At 55.6% G+C, this 17,677-nt stretch overlaps 1 protein-coding gene across 2 annotated transcripts in view; it reads left to right on the top strand.

The window, feature by feature from the left end:
• Positions 1-16,243: 16,243 nt before the first annotated feature.
• MMP24 (matrix metallopeptidase 24) overlaps positions 16,244-17,677 on the top strand; it is a 51,232-nt gene continuing 49,798 nt past the window's right edge. The window contains exon 1 of one of the 2 annotated variants that reach the window (XM_048046429.2): positions 16,244-16,405. In XM_048046429.2, coding sequence (XP_047902386.1) covers positions 16,307-16,405 — 99 coding nt within the window. In that variant the 5' untranslated portion in view covers positions 16,244-16,306. Of the gene's footprint in view, positions 16,406-16,515; positions 16,648-17,677 lie in introns of those variants that run through there. The other variant, XM_013195893.3, reaches the window with a different exon arrangement.

The raw sequence follows: 17,677 nt of genomic DNA on the forward strand, positions 1-17,677 counted from the left end.
TACGTGGTCAAGCTTCGCTCATTTGTGGGAAGTAGAGAGTCATTTCTTTCCTCTGCACTTCCACATAGCCTTTACTTGTTTTGTTTAGTTTTCCCTTTCCCCCCTCCCTTTTCCCCTTTCCCTTTTTTTTCCCTTTAGTTAAATTGTTAATTGTTTAGTTAAATTGTTTAGTTAAATCGTTTAATTAATAGTAATCTTTCCTTAATAATTATTTCTTTTTTTTTTTTTTCCTTTAATTAAATCATCCTTATCTCAACCCGTGAGCTGTTCTTTCCTTTACTTCTTCCCCTCCTCATCTAAGGAGGGGGAGTGAGAGAGCGGTTGTGTTCAGCTGCCTAGCACGGTAAAACCACCACGCCAGGCCTTGCTGTGCTTGGGGATTTTCCCTACACCGTGTGGTGGTTTTACCCAGCTGGGCAGCTGAACTCCACCACGACCACTCTCTCACTCGCCCTCCTCAAACAGAAAGGGGGAGAAAATACGATAAAACGGGCTCAAGGGTTGAGATAAGGACAGGGAGACCACGCAACAATTATCATCACGGGCAAAACAGACTCAGCATAGGGAGATTAATATAATTTATTACCTATTAAAACAGGCTAGAGCAGTGAGATACTAAAAGCAAACTAAAATCACCTTCCCCCTTCCACCCTCTTCTACATCCACCCTGCCCCCAAGTGGCTCAGGGGAACATGGAGTGGGGGCTATGGGATGAGGTTTAACAGGCCAAGTGCCAGGTCTTGCACTTTGGCCACAATAACCAATAAGGCTTGGGGCAGAGTGGCTAGAAGACAGTGAAGAGGAAAGGGACCTGAGAGTGTTGATCGATGGTCGGCTGATCGTGAGCCGGCAGTGTGCTCAGGTGGCCAAGAAGACCAACGGCATCCTGGCCTGTAGTAGAAATAGCGTAGCCAGCAGGAGCAGGGAGGTGATCATCCCCCCATACTCAGCTTTGGTGAGACCGCACCTCGAGTACTGTTGTTGAGTTTTGGGCCCCTCAGTACAAGAAGGACATCGAGGCCCTGGAACTTGAGCTGTTCAGGGGAACAGTTGTTCCATGTTCAGGGGAACATGGAGTGGGGGCTGCAGTCAGTCCTTAACGGTTCACCTCCCATGCTCCTACATGGTCACTCTCTACCCCTGCTCCAATGAGGGGTCCCTCCCACGGGATGCTGTCCTTCCTGAACTGATCCTGCGTGGGCTTCCCACAGGCTGCATCTTTTCAAGAACTGCTCCAATACAGGTCCATACCACGGGGTCCACGAAGCAAGACAGGTGCCCCACGGGCAGCAGCTCCTGCAAGATCTCCAGCTCTTGTGTGGGCTCCTCTCCACGGGCTGCAGCTCCAGCCTGGAGTCTGCACCAACTGGGGCTCTCCATAGGCCACAGCCTCCTTCAGGCCACATCCACCTGCTCCACCGTGGGCTCCTGCACGGGCTGCAGTGTGGAGATCTGCTCTGCCATGGTACACCCTGGGCTGCATGAGGAAAACCTGCTCCAACATCCTCTCAAGCCTGTCCAGGTCCCTCTGGATGGCATCGCTTCCCTCCAACGTGTTGACCGCACCACACAGCTTGGTGTCATCAACAAACGTGCTGAGGGTGCACTCCATCCCACTGTCCTTGTCAACGACAAAGATGTTAAACAGCACCGGTCCCAGAAACGACCCCTGAGGAGGGCCACTCGTCACTGGTCTCCACCTGGATATCGAGCCGTTGACCGCAACTCTTTGAGTGTGACCAGCCAGCCAGTTCCTTACCCACCAAGTGGTCCATCCATCAAATCCATGTCTCCCCAGTTTAGAGACAAGGATGTTGTATGGGACAGTATCAAATGCTTTGCACACATCCAAGTAGATGACATCAGTTGCTCTTCCCCTATGCACCGAGGCTGTACCCCCATCGTAGAAGGCCACCAGATTTGCCAGGCAGCTGGAACTGCCCCAGGCCGCCACTGCTGCTCAAATATGATGAACAGTGGCTTAGCAACGTTATCCACCAGCTCCCTCAGGACCCACGGATGCCTCTCATCTGGTCCCATGGACTTGCGCACCTTCAGGTTCCTTAGATGGTCTCGCACATGATCTTCTCCTACAGTGGGCGGCTCTTCATTCTCCCAGACCCTGCCTTTGCCTTCTGCAACTTGGGCTGTGTGGCTAGAGCACTATGGGCCAATGTAACAGGCAATCTGAACTAGGGAGGGGAGAAGTAGCCAGCAGTTCTGCTCCTTGATGAAGTCACAAAATCACAGAATCACAGAACTGAAGGGGTTGGAAGGGACCTCGAGAGATCATCAGGTCCAACCCCCCCGCAAAAGCAGGTTCCTTAGAGCAGGCTGCCCAGGTAGGTGTCCAGACGGGCCTTGAATATCTCCAGAGGAGGAGACTCCACAACCTCCCTGGGCAGCCTGTACCAGTGCTCCGTCACCCTCACTGTTAAGAAGTTCTTTTGCATGTTGGTGCGGAACTTCCTGTGCTCTATCTTGTGGCCATTACCCCTTGTCCTGTCCCCACAAACCACTGAAAAGAGGTTGGCCAAATCCCTCTGTCTCCCACACCTCAGGTATTTATACACTTTGATGAGATCCCCTCTCAGTCTTCTCTTCTCCAGGCTGAACAGACCCAGGTCTCTCAGCCTTTCCTCGTAGGGAAGATGCTCCAGGCCCCGTATCATCTTTGTGGCCCTCCACTGGACTCTTTCCAGGAGATCCCTGTCTTTTTTGTAGCGGGGAGCCCAGAACTGGACACAGTACTCCAGGTGAGGCCTGACCAGGGCAGAGTAGAGGGGGAGGATCACCTCCCATGACCTGCTGGCCACACTCCTTTTAATGCATGCCAGGATCCCATCGGCCCTCTTGGCCACGAGGGCACACTGCTGGCCCATGGTCAACCTGTCGTCCACTAGGACCCCCAGGTCCTTCTCAGAGCTCCTCTCCAGGAGGTCGTCCCCCAGCCTGTACTGATATGTCCGGTTGTTCCTTCCCAGGTGCAGGACTCTACACTTGCTCTTATTAAACCTCATTTGGTCTCTTCCTGCCCATCTTTGTAGCTTGTCCAGGTCTCGCTGAATGGCAGCACAGCCTTCTGGCGTGTCGGCCACTCCTCCCAGCTTTGTGTCATCGGCGTACTTGCTGAGGGCAGACACTATTCCCTCATCAAAGTCGTCGATGAAGATGTTGAACAAGACCGGACCCAGCACTGACCCCTGGGGAACACCACTAGTCACAGGTCTCCAGCCGGACTCTGTGCCGCCGATCACCACCCTCTGAGCTCAGCCAGTCAGCCGGTTCTCAACCCACCTTACTGTCCACTCCTCTATCCCACACTTTCTCAGCTTCGCTATCAGGATGTCATGGGAGACAGTATTGAAAGCCTTGCTAAAGTCAAGGTAGATGACATCCACTGCTCTCCCCCCATCTACCAGCTGGTGATGCCATCATAGAAGGCAATGAGGTTGGTCGAGCATGACTTCCCCTTGGTGAATCCAGGCTGACTACTCCTCATAACATTCTTCTCTTCCAATTGCTTGGAGATGGCATCCAGAACAAACTGTTCCAACACCTTTCCAGGGACAGAGGTGAGACTGACTGGCCTGTAGTTTCCCGGATCCTCCTTCTTGCCCTTCTTGAAGACTGGAGTGACATTGGCTATCCTCCAGTCTTCAGGCACCTCTCCTGTTCTCCAGGACCTTTCAAAGATGATAGAGAGCAGTTCGGCGATCACCTCTGCCAACTCCCTTAGCACACGTGGATGCATCCCATCGGGACCCATGGATTTGTGTGCGTTGCGCCCACTCAGACGCTCCCGAAGCACTCTCTCGTCAACCAGGGGGGAGCCCTCTATTTCCCAGACCCTTTATTCTCCCGCCAGGGTCGAGGAGTCCTGGGGGGGAGTCCTTGAAGCAAAGACTGAAGCAAAGAAAGCATTCAGTATCTCCACCTTCTCGGCGTTTCCCGTTACCAGGACACCCACCTCGTTCAGCAAAGGACCCACATTATCCCTACTCTTCCTTTTACTGTTTACATACTTAAAAAAAAACCTTCTTATTATCTTTTATCTCTTTTGCAAACCTCATCTCTAGGTGGGCTTTAGCCTTCCTTGTCACGTCAAGTGTTGCAGCTGGGCTAAGGAAGGGGCCGGACCAGGTCTAGGAAGCCTGGTGTTTACCAGGTGTCGAGGACAATGTTGAGACCCTTCTTGCAGGGCTCCTTCTCCTTAGACCAAGCTCCCCCAGAAGGTCTGCCCGTGCCAGTGCTCACACAAAGGCAAGCGGTGGGAGCAGTCCCCCCCTCTCACGGGAATTCTCCACGCAGCCGTGGCACGGGCTTGGCCTTTGACACTCTCCCATGAAGCATCCCCTGCGGAAGGGAGACCTTCAGTCCCACAAGGAGACAAGTCAAATTGTTGACGGGAAACAGAGCCTGGCCTTTTTTGGGTTCCCACCCAGGCCTCTCACTGTGTCTTTTGGTTGCCTGACATGTTTTCAGACCTTCAGGTTTTCAGTCCTATTTCCCAGAGGATTCCGCTTACCCTCTTGCCTCCTTGAGGCCTCTCTGATTGCCTTGTCCTTCCCTGGGCCCTCCTTGGGCCTTTTGGGACTGCTAAGGGGCGCTGTTTGCCTTTTGGTGACCCCAAGGCCCTCCACTGCTCTTTGCATGTCTCCTAGGGCCCTGCGCTTGACCACAGCTCTAGCAGACCTTTGGTGCTGCCCAGAGGCCTCCGTCTGCCTTTCACTGCCTACCGTGAGACCTCTGGATGCTTCCAAGTGCCAGCTATGGCCCTCCGTGGGCCTTTGGGTGCCACCCAGAGCCCTCCCTTTGCCATTCTGTATGGCCCTGTGAGCCCCGCTTAGCCTCTTTTCCCCTCATGACTGCCTGCAGGGGCAGGAGCTGCGTACAGGGAGGGGAAAGGCCTGGCAGGTCAGGGCAGTAGCCCCAGAAGTAGCAGCAGCCAGAACCATGGCATCAAGCCTGTCTCGCAGAGCAGGCAAAAAAGGAACAAACGAGAAAAAAGAAGGAACAAAGGGTGGAAAGGGGTCTCAATAAGAGGGAGAGGTAGAAAGTGAGCACAGCAGGAGCCAGCAGCCCGGCTCCTGCCCTGTTGCTTGCAGGAAACAGCCACAGGAACAGGTAACAGAAAGGAAAGAGGGGAAGAAAGTTGGTGGAAATGGAGAAAGAGGTTGGAATTCAAAGCAGATGTGAGCGGCACAGCTGCAACCGGTGACCCAGCACCAACTGTGCCCTTTACGGGAGGAAGCCGGGGGGTGGCTTGGGCCTAGCGGGTGGCTTTGGGCCTGTCTGTGTGGCCGTCGGAGGGGGGTAGGCCTGGAGGCATGGGGGCCAGTCCCAGACAGTTCCAGCCGGCTCAGCAAGGGCTGCCTGTGGAGCCAGAGCTGAGAGCGACCAGAGGAGCCCCTGGCGCCGCTGCTCTCTCCTGTGTGACAACGGGTGGCAGCGGCTCGGGCAGCAGGCAGGAGGAGAAATGTGAGGACACGTGGGCCGGGCCAGGAGGGCACTCAGAGGGAGGCAGACACAGGAGGGGACAGCGAAGACACAGCAGGAGGCCTGTGGAAGGGGACGCTGCAGAAGTGAGGCCAGGGAAGGCACTCTGGGCAGGAGGCTCTCCATGGTGGCAGCGGTGCCTCTTGGGGACTGCGGCCGTGAAAAAGCCACACGGGAGCAGAAGAAACAGGTAGGAGGGAAGAGGCAGCAGGACAGAGGGAAAAGCTAGGAGCGGTGGCGAGAAGCCCTTGCGCACTGCTGCAAAGCCTCCTGCATTGCCTGTCGCCTCACAGGAGGGATGGGGAGAGCCCAAAGGAGACGTATGGCAGAAGGGAGGGCCAAGGGGAGTGGGAAGCCCAGCAGCTGCAGGCAGCAGCCAGGTTCCACAGGCCTTTTGCCAGAGAAAATCAGGGCAATAGGTGAAGACACGACCTGCCGCCAAAACTGTCTCACAGAGCTGCTGAAGGCTCCATCACTGAACATTCAGCCAAGAAGCAAGCATTTCTGGTGTGGAAAATCTGCACATTTCTCACCAGTTAGCAAGGATGACAGCTTTCCTTCCAAGAATGACAGAAGAGTTGGGGTGGGAAGGGGCTGGTGGAAACAACCTAGTCCAGGCGCCCTGCTCAAAGCAGGCTCGGCTGGAGTGGCTTGCCCACCAGTGTGACCAGAAGGGCCTGCAGGTAGCCATGGCGTAGGTGGCGGCATGGCAACGCGATGATGTAACAATGCTTGAGCGCTCTATGAAGCCGCTTGCTGGGAGACCGCCTGGGACAGTTGCAGCTGTCTGCCTCTGGAGTGAGAGGTGCTAGCAGAGGGTCGCAGCTCCCACAGAGCTCTTGGAAGGAGCCATGGAGCAGCATCTCACTGCTGGTTTCCAAAACCCAGACGCACTGCTGTGCATAGCTGGCAAGAGCAGAGAGGTGAGCACTGTGCCCGAGGAGAGGGCTCAGAGCAGGAGCCCGGGGCGTGCGGGACTGCTCTGGGGCCAGAGGAGGCTCCCAGGAAGCTGGGAGGGATCTAAACCTGGTCAGGCCGCAGAAGGCTCGCAGGGAGCCGTGCCTCTCTCTGCCCATCCCGGCGTATTGCTAGCAAGTGGGAAGAGAGCTGCAAGGGGGTGCGGGGGTGGGCTGCACAAGGGATTGGAGTGCCTGAGTGTCTGAGTGTCCCTGTCTTTCTAGTTCCAGCCCAGATGGCAACTTGGAGAAAGAGGCAGCGGGCTGCTGGACCTCCCACTGGGAGTCAAAATCCCTCTAGTGCCTGGCACCAAGCCCGTCTTCTGCAGGACAAAGCTGGGGGAAAAGGTAAGAGAAGGAGGAAGGGGTGGAAGGGGTGGAAAAGGTCTCTTCTGTCACGGGCTCCCTCCCCATCATTCCGAGACGGCCTTGTGGCCACCTGCTCTACGGTGGGAGTTACAGCACTTTGGCCCAACCGGGTGGAGGAGTCAGGGATGGATGCTCCCGGCTCCGCAGCACGGAGACAAAGGAGGACTCGCCAACAGCAGTGGCCTGCACTGGCCAGAGGTCAGGAGAGGGTGTTCCACAGCTGGGCTCTCCACAGGGGCGTGCTTGCCAGCACCAGGGCCAGCCTGGGTTCTGGCACCAGGCAAGCGGGCAGCTGGGGCCCTGCCTGCAGCAGGCGGCAGCGCGTCCGGGTACCAGGCCAAGGTGGCCTTCCAGCATGGCCAGAAACATTGAGTCTGGGGGTCTCTTAGGGGAGGGTGCAACCTTCTCCTGCTTTCCCTCTCAGATTTAGAAATTTAGAAAATCCCAGGCTTCTCTGCTTGGGAACCGCATGCCGTGTCCTCCTCCTCTTCCTCCAGCTTGGGGGAGCACTGCTTCCGAGGCAGAGACTTCCTGGAGGCAGACGAAGGAGGGAGGCAGGCTACCCGCCCCTTAGTCCTGCCTAACCCAGAGGAGGCCGTTTTCTGTGGATTTTCCATTGCTGACGTGTGAACCACCGGGCTTGAAGTTTTCCATCTGAAGGTTCATTTCTGGCATGGAAAGCTCTTGCATTTCTACCCGGTGGCCCAAGATGCCTACTTTGCTGGTGGGGTTTGGCCTTCTCTCCCCAGCCCAGGCCGGACCCTCAGCCTGGTGGGGGTGTTTTTGATGGCTTCAGAAGGAAGGTCCAGCCGGGAAGTAAGCCAGGAATCAGAAACCTATAGCTCAGAGGTTGGAAAAGGCTAGCCCGTGTGCATGAGGAGCTTGGAAGTGCCTTTGTCTCTCTGCTGCTTTCTCCTGCCCCATTCATACTCTGGAACACCTCTCTTCCAGCTTCACCAGCCTTCTGCTCAATTTAATCTGGGAGATCCGTACTGTCGCCTACTGCGCACAGAGTACAACTGCCTGCACGACCCGCATCTGCAGGCCTACTACAATCGCAAAGACAACCTGCAGAGCCTGAAGAGCAAGGGCTACATCACCAGTGATGGCAAAGTAGGTTTGGACGTTGCGCTGACCAGCACAGGTCTCCTCTGGCAGAGGCCAGTGGGATGAGGTTTAACATGGCTAAGTGCCAGTTCCTGCACTTTGGCCACAACAACCCCATGCAGTGCTACAGGCTTGCGGCAGAGTGGCTCAAAAGCTGTGCAGAGGAAAAGGATCTGGGGGTGCTGATTGATGCTCGCCTCATCATGAGCCGGCAGTGTGCCCAGGTGGCCAAGAAGGCCAATGGCATCCTGGCCTGTATCAGGAATAGTGTAGCCACAATAAAACGGGCTCAGGGGAGACCTTATCGCTCTCTACAACTACCAGAAAGGAAATTGTGGGGAGCTGGGGGTCGGCCTCTTCTTGCAGATGACTAGGAACAGGACTAGAGGGAATGGCCTCAAATTGTGCCGGGGAGGTTTAGGTTGGAAACGAGGGGACATTTCTTCTCAGAAGGAGCACTCAGGCATTGGAACGAGTTGCCCAGGGAAGTGGTGGAGTCACTGTCCCTGGGGGTGTTTAAGGAAAGCTTGGACCTGGTGCTTAGGGACATGGTTTAGGGGGTGACATTGGTAGTAGGCTGATGGTTGGACCAGATGATCTTGAAGGTCTTTTCCAACCCTAATGATTCTATGATTCCCAGCGCGCTTGCTGCAGCCGCTTGTTGCTGGTGGGGGGCACAGCGCTGTTGCGCTGCCTTCCAAGGGAGCAGACGTCACCCCAGCGCCCTGCTGGCAATGCCCACTCCTGCTCTTCTCAGGCTGCCGTGCGCTGCCTGTGCATTGAGGAGGCAGCCGGTGTGGGGTCTGGTGCAGAGCGAGGAGTCCACTCGGCCCTGGCTCGGAGGGAGGCAGCGTCCCCACCGCTGGGACGGGGAGGGGATGGAGAGGAGCTGCTCCCCTGCCACTGCGCAGCTACCTCGACAGTTCTTGGGAGCTTTCTGCCCTTGTCTCTCAATAGGTGGTCTGCACTCTGAAGGAGTTCAATGAGTACAGGCAGTATCTGACCACACTCAAGCTGGAGGCTGAGAAAACCAGGAGGCAAGGAGAGGTAGGCAAAGCTCAGCGCTGGTAGACACATGTCAGCGGCACGGTACAGAAGGCTGGGGCTTTCCTTGATGGATCTGAGGGAGGCGGGGAATGCAGATGTCAGCGCTGTGCTGGGGGGCCAGGTGTTGTCGTGGGGAAAGGACGACCCTTTCCCGAGGGAAGCCCTTCTCTTCAGCCCTCGTTGCACGGCAGAAGCAGGGCGCTGGCACGGGCGGCATGAAGCCTCAGCACGCAGGGACGCGAGCCATTTCTGAGGCAAGAGTGAGCCAAAACCTGCTGTTCCCTTTCAGGAAAAGCTTCAGCAAGAGCTCGCCAAGTTGAAGAAACTTGACCCCAGACTGACGGCACGGATTGACAGCTCTTGCCAGAGCTCCTCCACTAATGTGTACATGGTCATGGGAGAGAAAGCCAGCCCACTGGAGCCTAAAAAACCAGCTGGCCCACCTTCCTGCAAAAGCAGGAGAAACCTTCTCCAATCTGGCCAGTACAGAAGGCTGAAAGCGGCTCCCTCCGGACTTGAGTTGGGCAGGGAAGATGCCAAGCTCCCTGGGTGCATCCCTACTGTGACTGAGTCAGAGAGAAAGTCACCTGTCCCCGCAGACGGTGTATTCAAAGCTGCCTCGGAAGAACAGGCTGCTAAAGAAAGCCAGAGAATTGAAGAGATGGCTCGGACTGTGGTGCGGCAAGTGTTTGAGAGGGTGCAGGCACTGGACCAGTCTGCCCGCGTCTTAAAGAGGGCTCCCCATAAGAGCCAAGAAAGACTGTGTGGAAGTGCCAAAAGCGCAGAGCCTTCAGAGACATCTCCTCTTGATAAAGAGGAGGAAATTGCACTGCTGGCTAAGAAGGTTGTGGCGAGTGTGATGAAGCTCTTTGAGAAGTCCTGGGAATCCGGCACGCCCAGTGCATCTGAGCCAAGGCCAGCAGCCAGGCAGAAGGAGCAGCCCGTCGCCAGGACAGCCTTCCAAGTGGGGAAGCTGGCAGAAAAGAAATCGAGGGAAGCCTTTGAGGGAGAATCCTCGCAGGCTTCCCTTGACAAAGTCACCAGAGAAGCTGTTGGAAGTGTCTGCGACACTTTGGAATCCTTCGTAGCTTCCCGGTTTGAGCAAGACTTCAACCGCAAATACTCTGAAATCCTGGCGCTTCCCACTGTCAACCTCTCTAACAGGAAGCCACAGCCATCCCAGGTGCCTCTCTTAAGACAGGGCATGAGGGAAGGGCGGGGACTACCAAGAGCGTCAGAAGAGCAGAGCCCAGAAGCAAGGCAGAGAGAAAAGTTGCCCATGATCCAACCAGCGCCAGACACTGCTGAGGTCTCACGACTGAGTCACAGGATTGTGAGGGAGAGCACCCAAAAGGCTGTCTCCGAAGTTCAGCGGCTGCACACAGAACTGCAGGCCTATGCCAGAACCATTGTCCTTAACGTGGTTGAAAAAGTGAAGGACAAGATGGAGCGGGAAATGAAAGCCAAGGCCTTAGACACCACTTCAAACAGCAAAACGGTGGCAAGTGGGATGACGCGCCCTGTATCGGAGCAGAGCTGTCAGCCTGGGACTGCACGGAACCTGGAGAAGAACTTGGGAAAGCGTGTCACCAAACAGCCCGTGCCAAGCAAAGGGAAGGAGAGCTGTCCCTCAGAGCACCTCCAAAGACCACCTGATCTCCTCCAAGCTGTCCGGCGAGGCTCTGAGCAAGGTGCTCCCATGGCAGGCTCTTCTGCCCCCCCAGGGGAATCCCACAGTCAGTGGAGGTCAGAGAGCACCACAGGCACCATCGCTTCCATGGGCCCGCAGTTTGTCAGGCAGCCCGTTCCTCCATCTGTTCCAAAGCACCCTGTCCAGGGAGGAGCGCGGTGCCTACGTGTGCGTGTCAAGCCTCTACCATTCAAGCCTCAGTAGCCTGAGGCGGAAGCGGACAATAAAGAGTTTACATCCAAGTGCTTGCTTGTGCCTACATTTATTCAAGCCAGGTGTACTGGGTCTGGCTGGGATGTTAACTTTCCCTGCAGCAGCCCACACAGTGCCGTGCTCTGCACTTGTAGCTAAAACAGCAGTGGTATCACACCAGTGTTGTGTCTGCTGCTGAGCAGTGCTGGCACAGCATCAGGACTCTCTCTAACCGTCCTAGGGGGTGGGCAAAAAATGTGAAAAAGAAACATCACCAGGGCAGCTGACCTAAACCAACCAAAGGGATATTCCATACCATATGATGTCACACTCAGTAATAAAAGGTGGAAAAAGGAAGAAGAGGGGAGGGGTGGGCTCTCATTGTGAAAACGTCTGTCCTCCTCCCGAACACTGGCTACGTGCGTTGAGGCCCTGCTTCAAGTACGTGGTCAAGCTTCGCTCATTTGTGGGAAGTAGAGAGTCATTTCTTTCCTCTGCACTTCCACATAGCCTTTACTTGTTTTGTTTAGTTTTCCCTTTCCCCCCTCCCTTTTCCCCTTTCCCTTTTTTTTTCCCCTTTAGTTAAATTGTTAATTGTAATTGTTTAGTTAAATCGTTTAATTAATAGTAATCTTTCCTTAACAATTATTTCTTTTTTTTTTTTTCCTTTAATTAAATCATCCTTATCTCAACCCGTGAGCTGTTCTTTCCTTTACTTCTTCCCCTCCTCATCTAAGGAGGGGGAGTGAGAGAGCGGTTGTGTTCAGCTGCCTAGCACAGTAAAACCACCACGCCAGGCCTTGCTGTGCTTGGGGATTTTCCCTACACCGTGTGGTGGTTTTACCCAGCTGGGCAGCTGAACTCCACCACGACCACTCTCTCACTCGCCCTCCTCAAACAGAAAGGGGGAGAAAATACGATAAAACGGGCTCAAGGGTTGAGATAAGGACAGGGAGACCACGCAACAATTATCATCACGGGCAAAACAGACTCAGCATAGGGAGATTAATATAATTTATTACCTATTAAAACAGGCTAGAGCAGTGAGATACTAAAAGCAAACTAAAATCACCTTCCCCCTTCCACCCTCTTCTACATCCACCCTGCCCCCAAGTGGCTCACGGGAACATGGAGTGGGGGCTATGGGATGAGGTTTAACAGGCCAAGTGCCAGGTCTTGCACTTTGGCCACAATAACCAATAAGGCTTGGGGCAGAGTGGCTAGAAGACAGTGAAGAGGAAAGGGACCTGGGAGTGTTGATCGATGCTCGGCTGAACGTGAGCTGGCAGTGTGCTCAGGTGGCCAAGAAGACCAATGGCATCCTGGCCTGTAGTAGAAATAGCGTAGCCAGCAGGAGCAGGGAGGTGATCATCCCCCCATACTCAGCTTTGGTGAGACCGCACCTCGAGTACTGTTGTTGAGTTTTGGGCCCCTCAGTACAAGAAGGACATCGAGGCCCTGGAACTTGAGCTGTTCAGGGGAACAGTTGTTCCATGTTCAGGGGAACATGGAGTGGGGGCTGATGTTAAACAGAACCGGTTGTCAACGACAAAGATGTTAAACAGCACCGGTCCCAGAAACGACCCCTGAGGAGGGCCACTCGTCACTGGTCTCCACCTGGATATCGAGCCGTTGACCGCAACTCTTTGAGTGTGACCAGCCAGCCAGTTCCTTACCCACCAAGTGGTCCATCCATCAAATCCATGTCTCTCCAATTTAGAGACAAGGATGTTGTATGGGACAGTATCAAATGCTTTGCACACATCCAAGTAGATGACATCAGTTGCTCTTCCCCTATGCACCGAGGCTGTATCCCCATCGTAGAAGGCCACCAGATTTGCCAGGCAGCTGGAACTGCCCCAGGCCGCCACTGCTGCTCAAATATGATGAACAGTGGCTTAGCAACGTTATCCACCAGCTCCCTCAGGACCCACGGATGCCTCTCATCTGGTCCCATGGACTTGCACACCTTCAGGTTCCTTAGATGGTCTCGCACATGATCTTCTCCTACAGTGGGCGGCTCTTCATTCTCCCAGACCCTGCCTTTGCCTTCTGCAACTTGGGCTGTGTGGCTAGAGCACTATGGGCCAATGTAACAGGCAATCTGAACTAGGGAGGGGAGAAGTAGCCAGCAGTTCTGCTCCTTGATGAAGTCACAAAATCACAGAATCACAGAACTGAAGGGGTTGGAAGGGACCTCGAGAGATCATCAGGTCCAACCCCCCCGCAAAAGCAGGTTCCTTAGAGCAGGCTGCCCAGGTAGGTGTCCAGACGGGCCTTGAATATCTCCAGAGGAGGAGACTCCACAACCTCCCTGGGCAGCCTGTACCAGTGCTCCGTCACCCTCACTGTTAAGAAGTTCTTTTGCATGTTGGTGCGGAACTTCCTGTGCTCTATCTTGTGGCCATTAACCCTTGTCCTGTCCTCACAGACCACTGAAAAGAGGTTGGCCAAATCCCTCTGTCTCCCACACCTCAGGTATTTATACACATTGATGAGATCCCCTCTCAGTCTTCTCTTCTCCAGGCTGAACAGACCCAGGTCTCTCAGCCTTTCCTCGTAGGGAAGATGCTCCAGGCCCCGTATCATCTTTGTGGCCCTCCACTGGACTCTTTCCAGGAGATCCCTGTCTTTTTTGTAGTGGGGAGCCCAGAACTGGACACAGTACTCCAGGTGAGGCCTGACCAGGGCAGAGTAGAGGGGGAGGATCACCTCCCATGACCTGCTGGCCACGCTCCTTTTAATGCATGCCAGGATCCCATCGGCCCTCTTGGCCACGAGGGCACACTGCTGGCCCATGGTCAACCTGTCGTCCACTAGGACCCCCAGGTCCTTCTCAGAGCTCCTCTCCAGGAGGTCGTCCCCCAGCCTGTACTGATATGTCCGGTTGTTCCTTCCCAGGTGCAGGACTCTACACTTGCTCTTATTAAACCTCATTTGGTCTCTTCCTGCCCATCTTTGTAGCTTGTCCAGGTCTCGCTGAATGGCAGCACAGCCTTCTGGCGTGTCGGCCACTCCTCCCAGCTTTGTGTCATCGGCGTACTTGCTGAGGGCAGACACTATTCCCTCATCAAAGTCGTCGATGAAGATGTTGAACAAGACCGGACCCAGCACTGACCCCTGGGGAACACCACTAGTCACAGGTCTCCAGCCGGACTCTGTGCCGCCGATCACCACCCTCTGAGCTCAGCCAGTCAGCCGGTTCTCAACCCACCTTACTGTCCACTCCTCTATCCCACACTTTCTCAGCTTCGCTATCAGGATGTCATGGGAGACAGTATTGAAAGCCTTGCTAAAGTCAAGGTAGATGACATCCACTGCTCTCCCCCCATCTACCAGCTGGTGATGCCATCATAGAAGGCAACGAGGTTGGTCGAGCATGACTTGCCCTTGGTGAATCCATGCTGACTACTCCTCATAACATTCTTCTCTTCCAATTGCTTGGAGATGGCATCCAGAACAAACTGTTCCAACACCTTTCCAGGGACAGAGGTGAGACTGACTGGCCTGTAGTTTCCCGGATCCTCCTTCTTGCCCTTCTTGAAGACTGGAGTGACATTGGCTATCCTCCAGTCTTCAGGCACCTCTCCTGTTCTCCAGGACCTTTCAAAGATGATAGAGAGCAGTTCGGCGATCACCTCTGCCAACTCCCTTAGCACACGTGGATGCATCCCATCGGGACCCATGGATTTGTGTGCGTTGCGCCCACTCAGACGCTCCCGAAGCACTCTCTCGTCAACCAGGGGGGAGCCCTCCATTTCCCAGACCCTTTATCCTCCCGCCAGGGTCGAGGAGTCCTGGGGGGGAGTCCTTGAAGCACAGACTGAAGCAAAGAAAGCATTCAGTATCTCCACCTTCTCGGCGTCTCCCGTTACCAGGACACCCACCTCGTTCAGCAAAGGACCCACATTATCCCTACTCTTCCTTTTACTGTTTACATACTTAAAAAAACCCTTCTTATTATCTTTTATCTCTTTTGCAAGCCTCATCTCTAGGTGGGCTTTAGCTTTCCTTGTTGCGTCAAGTGTTGCAGCTGGGCTAAGGAAGGGGTCGGACCAGGTCTAGGAAGCCTGGTGTTTACCAGGTGTCGAGGACAATGTTGAGACCCTTCTTGCAGGGCTCTTCTCCTTAGACCAAGCTCCCCCAGAAGGTCTGCCCGTGCCAGTGCTCACACAAAGGCAAGCGGTGGGAGCAGTCCCCCCCTCTCATGGGAATTCTCCATGCAGCCATGGCACGGGCTTGGCCTTTGACACTCTCCCATGGGGGGAGAGTGGGGAGGGACCTGGGAATGTTGATCGATGCTCGGCTGAACATGAGCCGGCAGTGTGCTCAGGTGGCCAAGAAGGCCAACAGCATCCTGGCCTGTAGTAGAAATAGCGTAGCCAGCAGGAGCAGGGAGGTGATCATCCCCCCATACTCAGCTTTGGTGAGGCCGCACCTCGAGTACTGTGTTCAGTTTTGGGCCCCTCAGTACAAGAAGGACATTGAGGCCCTGGATCATGTCCAGAGAAACGCAACAAAACAGGTGAGGTGTCTGTAGCACGAGTCTTATGCGGAGTGGCTGAGGAAGCTTGGATTGTTTGGTCTGGAGAAGAGGAGGCTCAGGGGAGACCTCATTGCACTCTACAACTTCCTGAATTGAGGTTGTGATGAGGAGGGGGTCAGCCTCTTCTTGCAGATGACTAGGGATAGGACTAGAGGGAATGGCCACAAGTTGTGCCTGGGGAGATTTAGTGTAGGTATCAGGAAAATCTTTTTCTCTCAAAGAACAGTCAGGCACTGGAACGGCCTGCCCAGGGAGATGGTTGAGTCACCATCCCATGTGGTGTTCAAGAAGCGCCTGGACAGTTGCTACGAGATATGATTTAGTAGCTTAGTGGGTAGTATTGGTGATAGGAGGACAGTTGCACTAGATGATCTTGTAGGTCCTTTCCAACATTGTGTTTCTATGATTCCTTAGCCTCAGGCTCGCTCTAACTGATGCATGCAGCTGGCCTCCTGCACCTGGGTCTTCTACACCCATCTGCTGAAGGTCTTCAGACTGTGGCCAAAGAAAGGACACAGTAGGCAGCCTTGCCTACCCCACATGTCCCTGGGGAGTCCACCCGCTAGTAGGATCTCTAACAACGGGAAACAAGCCCGTTCGGTGAGAAGTCGGCAGAGAAAGACCTGACTCCTCCTGCAGCAGCTTTGGTGCTGCAGAGGAACACACAGCGGCCCCCGGCTCCTCTGCACCCTCCCCTGTCTGCCGGCAGCGGGACGGGTGCCGAAACCAGTGCGATCGCAGTCGGCCGGTGGCCCAGCGGCAGCCCCGCCGCCTGCCCTGCCCCGTCCCAGCGGAGGAAGAGGCGTAGCCCCGGCCGCCGCCTTTCAGTTCCGGCCTCCCCGCGCAGCCGCAGCCCGAGCCGCCGGGCCGGAGCGCTGGCCGGAGGCCCGCCGCGCTGCCATGGCGCCGAGGCGGTGCCGGGGCCTGGCTGCGGCGGGCTCCCTGCTGCCGCTGCTCTGCGCCCTGCTCCGCGCCGCCGCCGACACCAGCACGGGCCGAGTGGGTGTCGGGGCGCGGGGGCCGGGGCCGGGCCGGGCCGGGCCGGGGTGGGGTGCTGAGGGGAGCGGGGCGGGGCGGAGCGGAACGGGGCGAGGCGGCTCTGGGGCCGGTCGTGCCGCGGCTGGGAGCGGAGCGGCCGGGGGGCGGGCTGGGGAGCGGGGCGGCGGCTGCCCGGCCCCGCTGCGCCCGGCTTCAGCCACGTCGCTGCGCCTGGGCGCTGCTGGCCCGCCCGGAGCGTCCCGGTATCTTTTGTAGGCCCTTGTCCGGCTGCTCTCCCAAGTAGCCGCTTTCGGTTGCTGCTGCCGAACCGCACTGAGGCGCGCAGCGTCGGTCCCTGGCAGCTTCTCTGCCTGCGCCCGAGCTCTTCTGCGCGCATTCGGTTCTTTGGGGAGAACCGGCCCGCGAAGATAGCTGTGCCTCTTTTTCGTGCTCTCGAGCATCGGTCTCCCGGGAGGACCTTCCTGGTGTCCGCGCAGGGGTCGTGTTGTGGCCCTTTCCCTCACCGCCCGCCGTGTTGGAGCCTGGCTGGGAAGGAGAGGGGTCCGCGGGGGTAGCACTGCTCGGGGCTGCTTTGGTTAGCGTGGTCCACCCGTGCTGCTCAAGGACAGCTTGCTTTGGTCAGGCTGATGGTCTGTGTGTGCCAGTATGCTGTGTTGGTTAGAGGCCGGCTTTAGAGCTTTAGTTGCCAAGACAGACGTAGTCTGTGCTCCCAGCCGTTTTGCAACTTGGGCTGTTGGTGATGCCTCTGTTGGCTAGTGCTGCCTGTCCGTTTACTTTGCGAGATTTGGCATGGCTAGCCCTGTGCCGTTACTCTTCTTTTCAAGCTTTGGAAGCGAAGCCTTTCTCTCTCCCATGTGGAGTTTGATATCTTCATGCTGCTTCAAAGAAATAGGAATTGTCCTCTCTCTTGTGCTCCTCCTTGCTTTAGCCCCTTTTTCCCACTGCTGCGTTAGGCTAAGGGACAGTGTGCGAGCCTGGTCTGAGCGAGCAGGGTTTTTAGCACTTGCGTGTTGATGGCAGCATCCTGTGGGTGGGATGGATTGTTCTGGTGGCTGGTAAAAGCTTATGGGTTATCTGTAGATCTTGTAGCAATCATGGTCTAAGTAGTAAGCATTGAGTCGGACAAATGGGTTTTTATAAAGATTTTATAAATTTGTCTTTAGAATATGGAGCGCATTGTGCCTGTAGTAGAACACCAAAGCAGTTGGATGTTTTTCTGTTTGATGATAAGTACCCCAGGTTTCTTTACAGTGCTTGGGGAGCTTGTCAGCC

This window comes from Anser cygnoides, chromosome 16, assembly GCF_040182565.1.
Source record: "Anser cygnoides isolate HZ-2024a breed goose chromosome 16, Taihu_goose_T2T_genome, whole genome shotgun sequence".
In the NCBI taxonomy this organism is placed as follows: Eukaryota; Metazoa; Chordata; class Aves; order Anseriformes; family Anatidae; genus Anser; species Anser cygnoides.